Below are 18,761 nucleotides of genomic sequence, written 5' to 3'. Positions count from 1 at the left end.
TGGGCGATGGGGAGGGAGGGGGGTGGGCCGGTGGTGTTGGTTGCGTTGGGGGGAGGGACTGCTGGGGTGGGGGTGGGGGGTGAGGAGCCTTTACTGTTTATGTCAAGGCCCTGCACTGTTTAATGTTAAACAAGCTTTTGTACATCCTGTTTGAGAGGTTTGTGTGTTTCTGTGTGTATGGGCGGGGGGAGGGGGGGGCGGGCTTTAGGGGCCGGGGTTAGAATGCACGGTCAAGCGATAACAGCACATACGACACACTGGGTACACAGGTGGATATGTGCAGATTGATCCTTAAATATACAGATTCACTTGGAGCTAGAAACTTTTTTTTTTTTTTTTTTCTGTCCTCCCTTTCCCTTTGAAAACCAATGATTTGAAAAAACAATCATCGATGTGAAATAGGTTTTGCTTCTTTCTTTCTTTTTGTTTTTATTTTTTAGATTCATAAAATAAATGCTTTTTGTTTTTTCATTTTTAGTCTTATCTGAAAGTCAATGATGAATAAAGAGAACCATTTATTTGAAATATGCCACCCCACTGTTCACTGTGTGAGATTACCTGTCAGAAATAATCCTCATAACTGCCATTGTTAGTCTTCTCTCCAAGTATATTTGCGTAACTCCAGCAAAAAAATGTGGTGCCCAATTGGATGTTAAATTGTAGATAATGAATGGAAGTTTTGAAATGTGCAATCTTGTTTTGGGACGCCCAATGAAATTTCCGAGTGAAGTGAGCCTGCTGCAGTCCCGAGATGAGGAAGGGTGAGGAGGGTTCTTTCTGGAGCCCTGCAAAGTCTTTTGCATTAGAATTTGAAGAAGGAAATTCATCCTATGCGTGCCGCATGTGAAGAGGGAAGCTCAAATGAGTTGAAACCATAAAACCACTTTTGTTTTTGTTTGCAACAAAGGGTGGTGGTGGTGGTGGTGGTTATCTCCAGTGCCAGACAAAAGCTATATGTTAAGCTTCACCGATAGTTCTGCCTGCTTTTACATGGACCACATATTTATATTTTAACTAGCCATAGATGACATTGTTTCCAATCACGATAACTAAAATGTGTACTAACTGCTCTTGACCTAAAATGTAGAGAATTGGGGGCAACACTGCACCAGGCCTTTTACCAGCACATGCCGTTTTCCAATCTGTCAGGTGTGTTCTGCAATGCTTCATGCCTGTAAATAGATTGTTGTTAAATGTTTCAATATATCAGTCTCCTATTAGTTTTGATGCACATTTGCCAGCAACTTATACGCACATTAAGGGACTCTTCAGTGTTCGCCATCAAGAAGCAAGTATCACAGATTACCAGCACATAAAGTGACGCTAACATAATTAGAAATTGTTTCAGCGATCATTGAGTTGTAGTTGTAGCAAGTCTCTACGAGGAAAATGCGATGGGAGTCGGATCAGGATCAGGATCGTCTACAGGAATCTTCCTGTAGACAGTGGGTATATAAGTATATTTTGAAGGGAGACGTTATCACCAGAAAGTGGCCAGTCCTCATGCTTGTGGTTGAGTGTACCCCAAACTCTTAATAACCACGCAATATAAATGTTATCAGGGATTATCTGCAATCATATCTTTGTCCCACTGTTTAATTTAGCACCCCCAGTCCAAATATATGACTATAAACACCTACTAAGAGTAAGTGCTTTGTTTTGTCTTGCCTTGCAGTCCCTTTTTCTAAGTACCCTATAAGTACGCTACTTAAAAATATAATTTATTTCCAGAATATTATTTCTGAATTGCTTGTTATCCTCATATATTGCATTGATTAATTGTATTACATTTTTAGGCAGTGATTAATCCATGATTTGCGAAAGGACTGACTTGATTGCGCCAGATACAGAGACATTGGACTTCAGGGCCTTGCGCTCTACCCCCATTTTATTTGTCCTGAACCTTTATGGTGTGAGTGCAATTTCAGCTGAATAAACGTGTCTAGATGTTCGACCTCTTGTGATAAAACATGTGGAAGCTCAGTTCTCCAAACAGACTGAAACAAAGGTAAATATTGGTCAAGGTTAACAGAGTGCAGTGCATAAATACAGACCCGAGCACGGCTTCATTTAGAGTCACTTAAGTAACTCATATTCTGATTTGTCTCTTCTATTCACCTGGACCACTAACAGTTTTGAGTAGGGTTTAGTATATATTTGTTAATACATTGTTTTTTTTACCATTCGGGGCATGACGATTCCCTTGGGAGCCATTTTTTTCGGTTTTTGCTTTGCAATTTCTTATATAATATATAAAATTTATATAAGCCTGAAAATTACAATGGGGGTAGATCAAAAGTGATCACTTCTTACCATACTGCATAAGACTCAATAAACCGAAACAAACAAAAAAAGAAACAAAAGAAACGGGTCAGTTAGATAAATATATATAAAAAAAAGTTATGAAATAGATAAAATATGCAGCAGTCTCTATGGTTCCATTTCCATCTTCTAATATTGACGGAAGCGTGTGTAAATAAAAATGCTTTGGGGGACTTATAATAAAACAATCTATCACCAATCAGGGATTATTATTGCTTTGGGGCAGATATAAAATGTAACTAATTGTAAATTTAAAAAATTTAAAAATGTAAATAATTACTTTTGAATACACAGGATATGTTTAAAGGGGACCTATTATGCAAAACATACTTTTTCAGTACTTTGTCAGAAAACGTGTCCTGAAACATCTTTTTGGTCCTTTCGTTTGTCACAGGGCCCACATTAGAACTAGAACCGACCCCCATCAAAGTAATTCGGCTGGAGAATCAGTGCCGCTGGGAACTGCTCTGTTGGCCAGCTCAGACCAGCACAAATCTTTTAAAAGAAAGAGGAACTAATGCCAACTAATTGGGCATTTCTAAAGAACAAAAAAGTATGCGGTAAAAAGATGTATGTGTAAAACACTGTGTTTTTATTTAAAATGTATTTATTTTATTGTATCTTCCGATGTTGACCTGAAACAAAAAAATCCCAGCGTGCGGTATAGAGGCATGTCATAATGGCTAGAATCTGTGTGGTACTTTCAGCAAATAAATTCAAAAACATGTTTTGGGGGGGCGTCAGAGACCTGTATTAACTTGTCGAAAAAGACCATAATATGTCCCCACACTCAATGGCCTTAAGATCCCTGGACCGCGAATGTCGGGGATATGTAGCGAGCGCAGACTTCTCTCGGAGTCCTGAATTCATCTAAGAAGTTCCTCACAGACATTCCGGGTCTACAGATTGAACTCTGACCTCTAACAGTAAGAAGATGGAGTAAGGACAGTTTCTTCCTGCCGTGAAGGCCCCAACCGGAAGGTTTTTTTCTGCTTTGGTTGGCAACTGTCTGACCGGTACTGTCTCTCTCTCTTCACCTGCAGCGTAAAAGTGTCACGACTGACACTCTCCAGCCAAACACTATGCTCTCAGAAGCCCGGGAGACAGATGTTTTGTCATGATAACGAAATTTGCAGCGGGACATGAGACCACTTAGTGAGCCGGAGGGGCTCAGTTTAGTCATAATAACCAACAGTCACTGTCACAAGCTAAAAAAATAAACATTCAAGTAATATTTATAATATTCTCTCTGCTTTCCATGTCACCCTAACCCTAACCTCAATAATTAGCCTTTATCTCAGATGAGGATTAATATCACTGTGTTGTGGAAATATTTTTTTTCTCAGGGATGTGTTTCTCTCCTCTGTCCATGCAGGCTGCTGCAAATGGATCTTATAGTTGTTTTCTTATGTTTTAGTTTGTTGTCCATTAATCCAGAAACTCTTAAAAAAAATTATGTATAAAAAATAGATAAATATGTATTTATCATATATATATATGTATTTACTAAAATAATATGTTTATATATATTTATTTTCTATATAAATATTTATAAATAAATATAATTGGGATATTTCGGTGCAAATAAACAATATTGTAACATAATAGGGACATGGATAGCAAGGGTTGAGTTGGTTGATGTTATTACAAAATTGTGAAGTGATTTAAAAATTTGTATTTGATAATAATTTCTATATCATCACATGCTGAAGCCTAGAGGATAAAAAAAAAAAGTTATGATCATGGTAATAATGGTATTACATGGTAATATAAATATAGTAAAACGGGCATGTAATAACGTCACTTATATATCCAGTTTCCAGACTTAATGTAGACAAAAACAAGCCGGTTCGGGCTTCTCTGCGCGGACTTGGCTCCTTCTCCGTCGTTGCTGCCGCCGCCGCGTCCGCGACGCGACGTTGGGAAGACGCGCAGCCCCGCCCACAAACCCCTCTCCGCCAATCACGGCGCTCGAACACGCGCCCATTTCGACCGTACGACCGACCTCGTCCCGGACCAATGGCGCGGCGTTGTGGGCGTGGCCGGGGCTCGTTGGGTTGCAGGCCGAGAGAGGGAGGAGGGGGGCGGGTGAGGAGGAGGAGGAGGAGGAGGGGGGGCTGCTCGGCAACTTTTGGTACCAGATCTGTCCTGAGCGAAGCTGCTTTAACCCGCCAAACGCATTTCACTGGTTCAACGGACGGCGTTTGTGATTGGGGGGGGGGAAAAAAAACAAAACCCAAAACCCCCCGGCAAAAAAAAAAACAACCCCAAAAAACCCCCCCCGAAGTAATCAGCCGGAGTGGGATTTACAGGCGCTACCAAGAGGGACGTTTGCCGGAGTGGCTGAGGATACAGTCGTTTCATCGGGTTGACCAGGCTCGTCAACGTAGCGACGGAGAGCTCGCCGTGCGGCTAGCTGGTTAGCTAAGCCGGCTAACGTCACCTCGGAGGAGGGGAGGAAAAACAACAACAACAACAGCAGCAACATCCAAGCGTGTGTCGGATCTGGCGATCATTTCGTTGGCTACTACAGACTCCCAGGTATGGCGTGCGTGCCGCGTCTAGTTTACGCGCCGTCACACATTTGAGTGTTCGTCTCCGCACACTGCAGTCAGGCGGCTAGCCTCGATAGCTCCTAGCGGCGCTAGCCTGGTCACTTCCCCGTTAATCAGCCCCTTAGCTAACAGCTCGCCAGGCTGATGCACAGCCCGCGTGTGATCTCATTCACAACAAACTTCCACCGATATCCGCTCGGCTGAACCGTGCGTATTGCAGATATGAATAAAAGAGCGTGATGGCTGGTGTGATCTGACTGTTTTGAATAACTTGTCCTGTTTGTATGTCGTGCTCCCCTCCCCCCGGGGTGTAATCTGTCTGTATTGGCTCTGTGTTGCAGCATGCTGATGGTGGGAGGAGATGGACGGTTGCACTAGAATGAGCGTCAAGGAGCTGTGTGAGACGGATGACCTGGCCACCAGCCTGGTGCTGGACCCCCTGTTGGGGTTCAGCACCCACAAGATGAAGATCAGGTATTGAAAAAAACAAAACAAAACCCCCCAACCCCCCATCTGAAACTTTATTGGAATTGCACACAGACTCCATTATTATTGTTATTTGGGCCATCTGATGTGTTTATTTTTGAGCATGTTTCATGCACTGTTTTAATCCTGGTTTGTTTGAATAAGCTAAATCGAAAGAGCGCAGCTTTTAAGATTATTTATGTTACCTGATCAGCTGGGTTTGCATCACCCCGTACATATAAGCGGTTTCTCTGGTTGTCATGCTTCTAGATTTCCAGGCCCATATTATTTAAAATCAACATCGGTTATCCTGTTGCTTAAGTTATTCCCGCCTGCAAATATGTTATTGTACTGCCAGAGGGTGATTTGTTTATTTATTTATGCGTTTTTTTTTTTCCCTATATAAGGGGAGGGTGCAAGCGAGCCAATAGAATCAACAAGGCCGGTGAGGGCCACAAGAATATTTATTTTTTGACTCGTGTTTTTAATCAACAAACCAAAGTACAGAGTTGTAATGTCCTTCAAATTACCTGAATGGCTCAGAAGAACACTTTAGAGGTGTACTGTATGTTTTCAAGTGACCTTTGACCCATGGCTTGAGCAAAATGCCGGAATCGGTTTCTCCTCAAAGGCACAGTTGAGTTTATCTCCTGGGGAATTGCAGCAGACGCTGATAGCGGCGTGTCTTTAGGTATCTGTAAAATGTGCAAGCTTGGCGTTGAAGGTCACAGGCTGTTCCACAGCCGACCCAAAGTGAGTGTAGTCCTTATTTGAATGCCAGTCCAAACACTGACATTCCCAACAGACTGGGACAGTGAATATATTACATCTGGATTTCCATAACAATACCAAGGTATACATCTTCCCAGACCCTTCCCAGTCAAAACCCATTTTTGTGAAAAATTTAAAAACAAAAATAATTATTTTATTTTTACATTTAGGCCACCATTGGGCTTGATCTCAAATCTGAAATATTTTGATCAAAGTCAAATTGTCACCTGCATCATACTGTTACTACACACAGGGCAAATAGCATATTTAAGTTTAACATTAGACACCTTTCATTCTATAAATGACAGTTACACAATTGTTTGATTTAAGAAATACAGCCACATTTAGGAAACTGGGAACATTGAGATGTGAGTTCTTTGCTCAAAAACGCTAGTTAGCAATGAGCATTTGCCATTGAATTAACAGACTGCATTAGCCTAAAGAGGACAATAATAATTTAGCATGGTGCTATCACACCACCAAAGATTTGAAGACAAAGTTACTGCTTTTAAAGCTTATTGGTCCTAAGAATGCACTTGTTTCTTTCTTTTGAGGATTTATTGTGATTCTTGGTGGGGACTAATAGCTACTAACATTTCTCTGAAGAGCACGAGTGCTTGTTTATCGTACAGATGTTTAGCCATGATGTATGAGACGCCTTCCTTGTACCGTTTTTACATCAAAAAGGAACGGGTTTAAAAAAAACCAACTCAGGTAAACACGTTAATTGTGGTAAGGGCATTGAAGCCAGAAGAAATGCATTTTTTTATTTTTTATTTTTTTCTCTTCTGGTGTGTCACGTTCAACATCACAAACATGCCTGAGTAGGGACGTGTCAGGGTTCCAGTGTGATTGGGACAAAACCGTAGAGGAGACAGCAACTTCAACAAACGAAATAAAACTGTAAAAGTTGTGGGGGGGGCCGTATTTTGAGCCGTTCAAAAGAATCAGATTGTTTGTGAATGACCCAACACTACAGTAGAAGCAGCATGGAGTATCCGGTGAGCGATCCCCACACTCAAAACATTTCATGGTCCCCCGTGCAGGAAAAAAGTAAACTTCTGATTTCGATTTTGAGTTCTAAATCTGATGTGGGAGGATCGAATGGTACCCTGATATTCCCTTCTATTTACGCGCCAACGTCCAGAGCGCACTTCGCATCGCGCTAGTAAAGGGGCTAAAATGAGCGGGTCGCCCCGGGTGTTTACATGTGTTTACATCAGAGCTGATTAAAACCTGTGCCTATTGCAGGGTCATTTGACCCGGCACTGAAACCCGGGTTTTACCTTTCCCACTGATGGCGAATGTCAGGTGTTACCGGGTTTTGGTGCAGTTGGAAAGGGGTATTGGTGTGACGAGCGTTGAATCACTGTTTACCAAACGCTACAGACCTATCCACAGACACAACCCTTTCAATGCATCCATAGCCCAACCTCATCTTGGATTCTCTAACACACAAACCACTTCCAAAAGAACTTTACTGCCGTTGACAAAATCCTTGATCTTATCCTTTACACGACAATTAATTCCAATTCCAGTATAGTACATTTTTACTCTAGTGTAGGTAAACCGTGCAACACACCAGGTTTTACAAATTGGTAAAAAAAAACCCAAAAAAAACATTTTGGGTCCCATCCACAAATGCATTTTACTGGCAGTTGTTGATAAAGAGATGCAGCATTTGTGATAACCTCCCCGTTGAACTTTGAGCAATATAGAGTCGAGTTTAAGAGAACTGCAAGAAAGATGCAATAAAAATAAGTAACTCTGACAAATGTGTAGTTAAACACAGCCTCACACAGTGTTTCGAGAGCAAGGGCCAGCACGCTGTGCCCTCAAACCATCAGGTCAAAGGTCTCGCCACAAATCGTATTGTAATGAAAACTGGAGTGATTTTAAAGCGGGTGACCCAGGTTATAATTCCCAATTGTGTGAAGATTTTTAAATGTTGGCAGGATATTTTTTCTGGTCTTGATTTCCTTCACTGTCTCATCTAAATTGAGACTTTATTATCAATCCATACTTGTAATTATACATTACAATGATTATATTATGGCCCTAAATGGTACATGGGGTTTCAATTGATTTCCATGATATCTATTGGTGTGCTTTTAGAATATAAAAGATCCTCTACCCAGATTGATTTTATCGCTGATATTATTGTGGTGTGTCAAAGCTATATCATGTCTTTGTATTATGGATGTCATTTTTTTAAGTTTGTATAGAAATTGTGTAAGTGCTTTCTTTGGCATCTCTGTCTTGCATTAGATTTTGTGTTTGTACTCATGTAAGCAGATCTATTCACGTGATCCAATTGTTGGATCCATTTAAGGGTGGCAACATTGGATTTCAGTCTGCAGATGAGCAAACGTGTTCCTGTGGGCTTTTATTTGATTTATCTAAGGCGTTAGCACCATTGAATGTGCAAGGTCGTGCAATGACATTTTTCTCTCTGCTCACCGGGCACATCCCACTCTTTGCTCTTCTTCCTCATAAGTCCGACTCCGGAAATCCGTCGTTGGGGAAACCTGAAGGAGACGCTGCTCCGCTTCCAGCGGACGCACGACTTCCAGGCCGCGTTCGAAGCGCTGACGGTGGGGGAACTGGCCAGCGACTACTTCAGCCAGCTGGGAGTACATCGGCAGGAGCTCCTGAGACAGCACGTAGGAGTCATGCTTTTTATTATTTGTAGGATTACTATGTTACAAAAACTCTCCAGTCCTGCTTCCTTCAACTGAGAACCGTTTCAACAAGCAACAACCAATACTATCACACAGCAACCTGGGAAAAGTAATCCACGCCCTAATTTTCTCACGACTACACTACTGTAACTCCCTCCTTTCTGGCTTCAACCAAAAGTCACTCTCTCGCCTCCAACTAGTTGAGAACGCAGCTGGGCTTCTTACCAGTTCAAAAAGACAACGTCACATCACCCCAATCCTGGCTTCTCTCCATTGGCTCCTTGTTCAGTTCAGAATTAATTTTACTGACCACTTTTTAAGCACGTCTGGGTCTGACTCCAAGCTACATAACAGATATGTTGACCCCATATGAGCCAGTGCGCAGCCTTAGATCCTCAGGTGGGGCCCTCCTGGCTGTTCCAAAGTCTAGACTTAAAACTAAAGGTTTTCTTTATCTATTTAATATTTAATTTACTTACTGACTTTTTTTTTTTTTTTTCCCTTTTATTTCTATTTCATATCATATTGCATCTATTTATTTATTTTTTGTCTCTTTATCCGCTATTACAATTTAGTGAATGTATTTAATTCCTGTTTATGTTCCTTTGCCGTTTAAATTCACTCTGATTTTATTTCATCTGTCAAAGCACTTTGTAAACTATGTTTTTAAAGGCGCTATATAAATAAAGCTATTGTTACTATTATTATTACATACTCTGAAATACTGGCAGAATAAGCTGTTTTGATCTACTACTGTGAAATAGTTGGTGGTTATTGTATATTTTTTCACCATTGCCTTTTCTGTTTGGGCCTCTTTTTTTCTCATCAGGGATGAATCAAGTTGTAGCTCTGTGATCTAAAGCTAAGAGGTTCTCAACCATGTCACTGACCCTCAATTTGATTTGCATTAAACTGAGATTTTTGTCTCCGGCACTCCAATCACAGAAGATCTTTATTTTTGATATGATTTTGTCCAAACTTCTTTTTAAACCATCTCTGTCTATGCTATTATTCGGGAGTTAAAAGTGGAAAATATGCTGAAAACAGTCACTGTTGTACATTCTCTAACAGGGCTAACGTCTTGAAATGAAATAACGCTGACGTTTAACTATTAATCATTTACCTGGAACCGATTGTAGTGACACCACATTGAGAAACACTTTTTAGATCATCGATTCATTTTTGTGCTCAAAATTGCACTTTTAAACCACACTTTTATCTAAAATGCTTGGGGCTCAGTCCAGAGCAGTAGGTGCGTTCCGCGTGTGTTCCTGTGCACACAGCTTTACAGCGATGACCTTGTTTATGGTAACACATCTGTTCTGTCGACAGGTATATCGCTACCTCAGTGCCTTCCTGCTTGACAGTGGCGTCAAGATCGAGTCATGCGACAGATATTCCTCAGAGACCAACGGAGCAAAGATTACCTCGACGAGGCACTGGTAAATTCTCGCTCTGAACAAATGAACTCTGTATGAAGTTCATCGATGGCTGTTTGTTCTTATGTGTGCAGCTCTGTTGCACAGCACTCTGACCTATTCTTGGTGGCCACGTAAACTGTGTTGTGATTGGTGCGGTTGAAGGGATGCAGAATATGTGGTGGTGGAATGACTTCAAAACATGACAGAAATAAGCAACAATCTGCTCTTGGAGCATATATATTTGTGGTATATTTACATTAACAGCTGTTGTATGTCTTTAGTCTGATACTGTATCTGATCATTTCCAAATAAACGGGCAGTCAGGTGTTATGTTTGTAAAACGTTTCCCAAACATAGAAAGGGTTGTTTTTCCAAACTGTTACTAAAGGTTACTAAACTAAGTGGAGGTGTTAATATCAGTTAGATGTGTCTTGGGAAGGTTTGACCGATTTTGTTTTTGCTGTTCTGAGACGTGTGTGTGTGTGTGTGTGTGTGTGTGTGTGTGTATGTGTGTGTGTGTGTGTGTGTGTGTGTGTGTGTGATTTTGTATATTAGCAAGATTTTAGTCTTGGTTGCTTACTGTTTCCATAGCTGTTAATAACTCATTTGTGTTTCATGCTGGACTTAACCAGCGGACTGTTATTGTTTCTCAGATCATACCCAGTTCCATTTTCAATGCCCTTTTCTGTTGTATTGAATGAAATGTTTCAATTGATTAATTTACATGCTCTTGTTGAGCTGGCAATGAACATTGCCGTTGTCAAGGACAAAATATATGACTTCACACAAGATTTCAGGTGGTTTATTAAGACCTACTAAACGTCGCGCGGCATTCTGGTCGTACAAAAGCACATGTGACGTTCCAGCTCTTCATCCCCAGGTTCGTGGGAGAGCGGGTGGAGGTCCTGCTGGGGTGCATCGCCGAGCTGAGCCCCGCGGACAGTGCCGTGCTGCGGACCGGAGTCAACGACTTCAGCGTGATGTACTCCACCCGCAAGCGCTGCGCGCAGCTCTGGCTCGGGCCGGCTGCGTTTATAAACCATGGTGAGTTTCGCAGCTCCTTCATCAACCTACGCAGATTTTCTTTTTGAGCTATATTGTCAGTTAAGGTCATCTCAACTTAAACATGACATACAGAATGCTTACGTAGCAGCAGTACGTTTGAGAGAATTATCCAACAGATAAGTTTCAATGTTTTCACGTGGCGGGTGTAGTAAAACATTGGCCAAAAAGTTAATGATGAAGATTGGGCCCTGAACCTTGTGCCAGCATTACTGTTGAAAAGTTAGCTTTCAGCTGTTGCCTCAATTTGTGGTGTATCTACATGACGTAGTTTAATGAAAATAGTAACATTGCTATCACAACTTGTAACATTTTCTGTTCTCTCCTTTTCTCTCTGAATTACAGACTGCAGACCAAACTGCAAGGTAATGTACAATAAACCATTTTTTCTTAAAGGAGCATACCTGTGTTCATATTGAGTTTTAGCACACCCAACATAACCCCCGACCATTGACATGGTGAGAAAACTGTGTTTAAAATGATCTCCTGGTCCAGCTGACAATTGCAGTCACAAGGTGCTTCAGCTTCATTTCCACGATCCCTGTCGATATAAGGACCCGCTGTCTTTTAATGGAGGATTTTGATTTGATTGAGTTTCTCTTCTTTTTTTATTTTTCTTCTTGCTAGTCTGTTCATTTATTTACCAAAAAATAAATAAAAGTACACGTTTAGCTCGTTTCACACGAAGTGACTCTTTGAACAATGGTGCCATTGGATGTAAACATAACACGTACTGGATGTGACGTCTGTGCATGTGATGAGAAACGAATCATCGAACACTTATCTCATTCAGCCCTCCTCGCAGCGTGCTGTGGCCCCATTGTTTACTACACTTGGGCGGAAAATCCAGCAATAGGAACAGTTCACAACCGTTCCATCCCGAACCGTGCATAGTAGAACTGCGACGGAAACTGTTACCACACTGAGGATGGTTTGGCCTGACCGTGGGAAAAGGGGCTTTAATTTTGTGTTTTTGTTGATTCCATTTTAAAGGCAGAAGTGCTTTAACATACAAAATAGACAAACATTAGATAACTTTCTTTAAATAACAAAAAGAGGTGTACATTTTCTAAAGTTGAAATCTAGCGATAATAATAAAATATGAAAATGTGTAATATAAGATGTGGGTGTGTGTGTGTGCACTAGTAATCGGGCCAAAACTCAATTTGACATCAGCCTGGTCTTGGCTTGGGCAGATTTACGATTAAAGTGTCAATCGGCGATCGACTCCATCGATCGCGATTGACATTGATGACAATATTATTTATTTTATTTTAATCCGCCAGGAAAAATCCAAGCATTGAAACGGTGTAAGTGCAGTTTACCGTGTTCTGAAACTGGTGCTTGGGGGGGAGGCGGAGGCTCTCCCCCTCTCCGCTCAGAGCTGTCGAGTAACCATTTGTGATCAGATCTCACTTTCCCGCTCAACAGTACGGTGCAGAGACTTTGTGAGGGGCAGGTGCTCAAAAAAAAAGAAAAGACACACGGACCCCCCAGCTCCGGTTCGAGGCATTTTGCTGTTTTGGGCAAACGGTGCAACGCGGCAGAGCCTGTGTGCTCACACTGCAGGTGCACCGAGGTGCAAGGCTCATGAGGTGTTTCTCATGAATATATCTTGCCCAGTCAATCTACTACCTTGAAACCCATTCACGCTTAAAAAAAAAAAAAAAAAAAAAAAGGCATCACGGGGCAGACCCCCCCCCCTGCACGCATGCACCTGCCGCTCAATATGCAAGTGTTGTGATATATTTTTTAAATAAATATATATATATATATATATATATATATATATATATATATATATATGTATGTATATATGGTATGGAAAAAGAAAAACGTAAACTTAACTGGAGCAGTTTTTTTTTTTTTTTTCTCCTTTCCTCCAGACACCGGTGCGTTCCGGCTCCCATGCCTGTGTTTTTTTAATTTTAGATCCACTTATTTTCTTCTGCATGTATGAAACAATTTTTTTTTAAACACAACTGAATTTAGGGACTGTCCCATTCTGTCCAGTTCTAAAAAGTCCCAAAGCGACAGAAACAACAGGGAGACGTGTGACTCACGTCTCCCTGTTGTTTCTGTTGCTTTGGGACTTACTTTGGTAAAAACTGGATGTATTTGTGTAAATACTTTACTTGTAAATAATAAATCCTGCACTTCTGTAACGGGGAGACAGCATTTGCCACATTACATTACATTCTATACTCGCGCCCGAACCCCTCCCGTCGATAAAATCATATATAGCCTGCACCCGGACGATTGGCGATTGGAATTCTGCACAATTGCCCAAGCCTAGTATGGTCCTTTTGTAAGAGTTTGGAGAGTCTCCAAAATATGCCCCACATTTGAAATGTTCTATGCCAAAGACCACTGAAATCCACTAATCCACTGAAATCGTTATGTCACTTGGTCTTTGTCTGATGCTCAGTCTGCCTCCCCTCTTCTTTGTCCCACCCAGTTTGTCCCTGGTGAGAAGAACGGTGCTTGTGTGGAGGTGATCCGGCCCATCTCACCTGGGGATGAGATCACGTGTTACTATGGAGCCAGCTTTTTTGGCGAAGGCAATGAAATGTGTGAATGCTGCACCTGCGAGAGGTGTGTGCCGCATCTGATCACCGATCTCCTTTTTAGTAGTTTTATTAAAAAAGAACGACATAAAAAAAACAACAATAATAATAATCTCATTCTAGAACTAGTTGAGCATCTTTGTTTCATTTTCTGCATGTAGGAAAGGAGAGGGACACTTTAAACACAGAGGGAAGCAACCTGAGTGCGATGAGACAAAGGAGTCTGTTGGACAGACCTACCGGCTGAGGGAGCGACACCTTCGTCTGAACAGAGAGAAGAGCCACTGCCCGGCCAGGCCCGCCTTCCCCGGAGTCCACTCAAGTGTCTTCAAAGGTAAGCTTCATGTGTTTATTTATCACTGTTTTTAACTCTGCTGCCCATACTATGGTCACCTTTAATAACTTTAAGCATGTAGTACAGAACTGACAAATCTCAAAACATGTTGGGGAAAAATATTACAAAAATTTGAACCAATGAACGTTTAATAAAGAAGTATTACAACTACATCTGGCTCAATTAAACATGCTGAGATGGAAATATGATCTCACTCCATATATAAAGTAGTAATCATTATACTTGCAACTTAGAATGAAACCTAATTGGCGACTTCATTGTCAATTCAGTTAGGAGCGTGAAATAGTCAAAAAAGGAACGATTCGTTCATGACATTCAGTATGTTGAAGAGAACTCGAAGGTATAAAAACTCCCCTGTTTAATAATATAATATGAAATAACTGGAATTGAAATTTCTCAACACCGAACAACTTTACGGGACTTGAAATTCTAATTTGTATTTACTGTAAATGTGAATCTAATTTTGACACAGAATAATTGATTTATTTTGTGGCCCAAATCTGTTTCCCCTACCCAGCAGCACCATCAGAAAACGTGATCTTATAAATGCATTAAGCGTGCCCGAACAGCCTTTTTTTCCATATTTGTATTATAGGCATATAAATATAAAGATTGCTGTTGTCAGCTGCAGTCAGTGGTTTGTTGCTGCCATTATTTTGGTTGCTCTTTGTCTGTGTGGGCATCTTGTCATTCATCCCATACATACTCAACATAAATAGGAATGGGAGTATTAAAGAATATTGCACATATACACATTACACATATGTAGATAAATTGCACATCAGCAATTGTACTTTTATTTATTTTTTATTTTTTTGTTTCGTTCATTCCATTACCCAGTGATCCGGACAGTCCCTTAACTCAGTTGTGTTTCATTTAAAAATAATAATAATTGTTTCATACAAGAAGGAATTGAGCAAAAATAAATACATCTGTCTACACTGCTGTGTAGACAATGCAGTGGATCACAATAGCAATCGGTGCCGTGTACGGCGCACCGCCGAGTAGGAAAAAAAACTCTTGAGTTATGATCCTGTTGTTATTATTGTAAGTGTGATAATTAGAATGTCATCTGTATTATAACTTTTAGTGTTTATAATATTGCAACATCCTCCCATCCCAGCTCCCACCCCACCATCCTACATTTCAGTTCATTCATTCATTAAGATCCCAGACATAATTCTGAGCAGATTTCTGTCATTATGTTTTATTATGTTTTTATCACCAGTCAATCAAAGGTTACGATTTGTAATGTGTCGTGTTTTCCCTGCCCACGGCAACACAGTCTTTCCCGGGACGAAGTAGGATATTCAGAAAGATCCCGCGTGTAATTCTGGAAAGACTTTTGTCATTCAAACACCTCAGAATTTACTTATAAACAGCCAACCAACTAAGAAAGTTTCGGCTTTAAACCAGGCCGATAAATGCAGCCAATGGAACGGGCGCGTGCCAGGCTCAGACAGAACGCGCACAGGCCTGGGGTCGTGCTTGTTTTTTTGTTTTTTTTAAGCCCGATCTAAGCTCTAGTGTGCATGGAGAGGAGGGGCTATTTACAGGCTGGTCCGAGCGGGGGGGAGAGCGGGGTAAGGAAGGGCTGTGCGCTGTGTGCAGCTCTACTAAGATTTTAGTTTAATTAATATGTAGCAGTCAATGTTGATATCGTGGTGGGCCGCCACAAATAAATCAATGTATGGGAAACACTGTCGTGCATAATCTGGAAGAGAAATTGTTTTGCGTCTTTTGAATCATCTGATCGGCTCTTCCGAACGACCTTTACACTGATCACAAGATTTAGAAGGAATATCGACTGATCACGATAGGTGGCCGATCGATCGGAGCACCCTTATTATATATTAACATTAGCAGTGAAAACAACTTTTGTGTAGAGTGGCCTAAGTTTAACTATTTCTTTGTTCTTCTCTCATTCTTAGCCATCCCCTCGAGGAATTCCTTTACCCAACAGATGAAGAGAAATGCTTTCATCAGCAGAAAATTGACTCAGACAAAGAAGCAGAAAAACGAGAAACGCAGGCGATCTGGAAAGAAGCATTACAAAATCCCTTCAGTTCAGAGTGGCAGACCACTTCCATCTTTATCTGAAGTTAATCTTAAGGAGCTTACTATCAGAGTACAGCGCCACACAGTGGATTTTCTGTTAAATTGTAAGGACCCAAAAAGCAAGGAGAGGGCTTTGCTCCAGCTGCTGGAAGAGGTGAAGCTGAGGGAGAATCCCATAAATGAAATATGCTCAACAAACAAGCAAGCTGGTAGTGACACTAATAACAGTAGCACTAGTGTCCAAGCTACTGAGGAGGTCAACTTAAAGCCTTTAACTCTCAACTCCTTGGAGTCTTCTCAAGGCGATAATAGGCCAGCACTCAGTGAAATTAACCCCAGTGGGAGCCCAATAAAACTATTGGACGCACCAGTAGGGCACTCAAAGATGTCTACAAGAAGTATGATTCAAAACGTGGGTACACATACAAAAGAGGCCAGCAAAACCAATGTCAGTGCACCCTTTTCCCCCCCTGTCGGAGTAAAAGAAGCAACAAATCAAACAAACACGACAAACAAACAAGATCAGATGGACAAAATGGCCACAAATACAGACAGAAACAAGTGCATCCCAGCCAGTGACTACACCGCAGGCAGAAGCAGCATGACTTGCACCGTGGGAAGTGGATCCAAAGTTTTCAATCCTCACAGTCCGACCACTGATCAAGTAGAACTCCAGACCGTTGCAGCCCCGTCATCGCCACCTAGAAGTATGAAAATTCCAAATAAGCACTCGAACGATATTTTAGGAGCCTCTCAAAATGTTTCCAATGACTCCAGAAATGCGATGGAGAAGCCAGTCTTATCACTAAAGCAGTACCTCACAGTAAAGTTAATAAGGTTGTCAGTACCACAAAGTGTAAATGCAGAAAAGTCCTGTGAAGGCGAGAAAAGGGGGATGCTCCGACGAAAGTGCAGAACCACGTTAAATTGTAACCAGACGACTGGAACAGGGAGTCCAACAGCACCAACCGAACCCGCGATGACCAGATATCAGCAGAAACAGGGTCTAAGATCAGAGGTCTCCACAGGTGAAGGTAAGCGAGTGGTGAGGGAAATGTATTTCAAGCCAATTGATAAAGTTAATATAAGCAAAATGCCAGTGGTGGATGCTGTCATCAGCCCATCATGCAGCGAGGAAAGGGGAGATGATGTTGTCATCAAAATACACACCACTTCAGGGAAAGAACAGGGTTGTACAGAGAAGGACTGTGAGACCAAGACAAAGGCCGAACAGCCGGACAAAATCGGACACCCTTCAAAAGCTACAGCGGCACAATCCAAGTGTCAAGTTACGCTGGATACCAGGGAGACATGCGAGACGCAAAACAGCAGTTGTTGCATTAACAACAAGGTCAGTAGTCGAGGTATTGAAGGCGAAATCAATATAACTTCAGAAAGAATAACTAGGAACAAAATGGCTGATGTGGTTTCAGTGCCAGCTAGATGGGAGAAACAGGATATTGTCTTTAAACGGGCGAGGGTTTTGCTCTCTGATATCTTGAGGAAAGTGAAAAGTGATAAAGATAAGAGTTTAGAGAGAGACGCTACTGTGGAAGAGATTCTAACACCGGCTCATAAAGGAGAGGGTAGTGTTGAAAAAGTTGAAGAAGAGCCACTTATGAGAACTGGAGACGGATGCGCTGTTGTGGCACCAAGGAGGAATGTAGGGAAGCGAAGGACCAGGCCCCGAGGAGTTAAAGATTACGTAGAAGACCAACATATTGTTGAGCCATGCGAAGAAAACGTTTCCATAACGAAGACCGACGCAACCCAGGAAAGTTTGGAGTTTGAGCCACTACAAAGTAATGACGAGTTACTTGACAACGGTTCTAACCCACTACCTCCTTCCCAGGAGTCCCCGACTCCATCACAAGCCATGACTAATGTGCACCCAGACAGCTATTCGCAGACCCAAACGCAGTCCAACATTCCTCTGAAAAAACGTATGTTTCGTAATTCTATCGATGTAGACTCCGAGCAAGGTTTCAGCTCCCCTGTTTCTGACCAGACCACTAAAGAAGTGACGGAATCGACCTCTTCCACAGAACAGACACAGGACCCGTCTCACTGCGCAGGCGACAGCAGAAAAACAACAAGAGATGTCAGGTCGCGGAAAGGAGAAGCCCATAAGACGTCCTCCAAGAAGAACAAACACTTCTTTGTCCAAAGCGACAAAGCTATGGAATTTCAATCAGCACGTGTCCTGAGGAACCTTAGGAGGGTAAAATTAGAGGGGCAAGACGAGGAGGAAATTGACAACGGTGAAAAAACAGAGAATGAAAGCCCTGCCGAGGACAAACAAGATGGGGAAACGGATCAATTTCAGCAAACTGCTATAAAAGGCCAAAATAAAGAACAACTTCTGATGGAGGACGAGGACATTTCCCCTCCAACCGATATGGACAATGAGACGGAGCAGTGCAGCAACTTTAAAATTAGATTCAAGAGAAAACGAGGAAGAGTGTGGGAACTGGAAAATAAGCAGCAACGCGATGGGCTGTCTT

At 41.7% G+C, this 18,761-nt stretch overlaps 1 protein-coding gene across 1 annotated transcript in view; it reads left to right on the top strand.

Moving 5' to 3' along the window:
* Positions 1-5,238: 5,238 nt before the first annotated feature.
* Positions 5,239-18,761, top strand: part of kmt5c (lysine methyltransferase 5C) — a gene marked incomplete at both ends in the record, with an annotated part of 16,073 nt that continues 2,550 nt past the window's right edge. The window contains 7 exons of the mRNA XM_080010002.1: positions 5,239-5,351; positions 8,611-8,776; positions 10,127-10,236; positions 11,096-11,259; positions 11,623-11,642; positions 13,736-13,872; positions 14,006-14,178. Coding sequence (XP_079866128.1) covers positions 5,239-5,351; positions 8,611-8,776; positions 10,127-10,236; positions 11,096-11,259; positions 11,623-11,642; positions 13,736-13,872; positions 14,006-14,178 — 883 coding nt within the window. The remainder of the gene's footprint in view (positions 5,352-8,610; positions 8,777-10,126; positions 10,237-11,095; positions 11,260-11,622; positions 11,643-13,735; positions 13,873-14,005; positions 14,179-18,761) is intronic.

This window comes from Zeus faber (genome assembly GCF_960531495.2).
Source record: "Zeus faber genome assembly, chromosome: 11".
Taxonomy (NCBI): Eukaryota; Metazoa; Chordata; class Actinopteri; order Zeiformes; family Zeidae; genus Zeus; species Zeus faber.
This window is presented reverse-complemented; position numbering and strand designations above follow the sequence as displayed.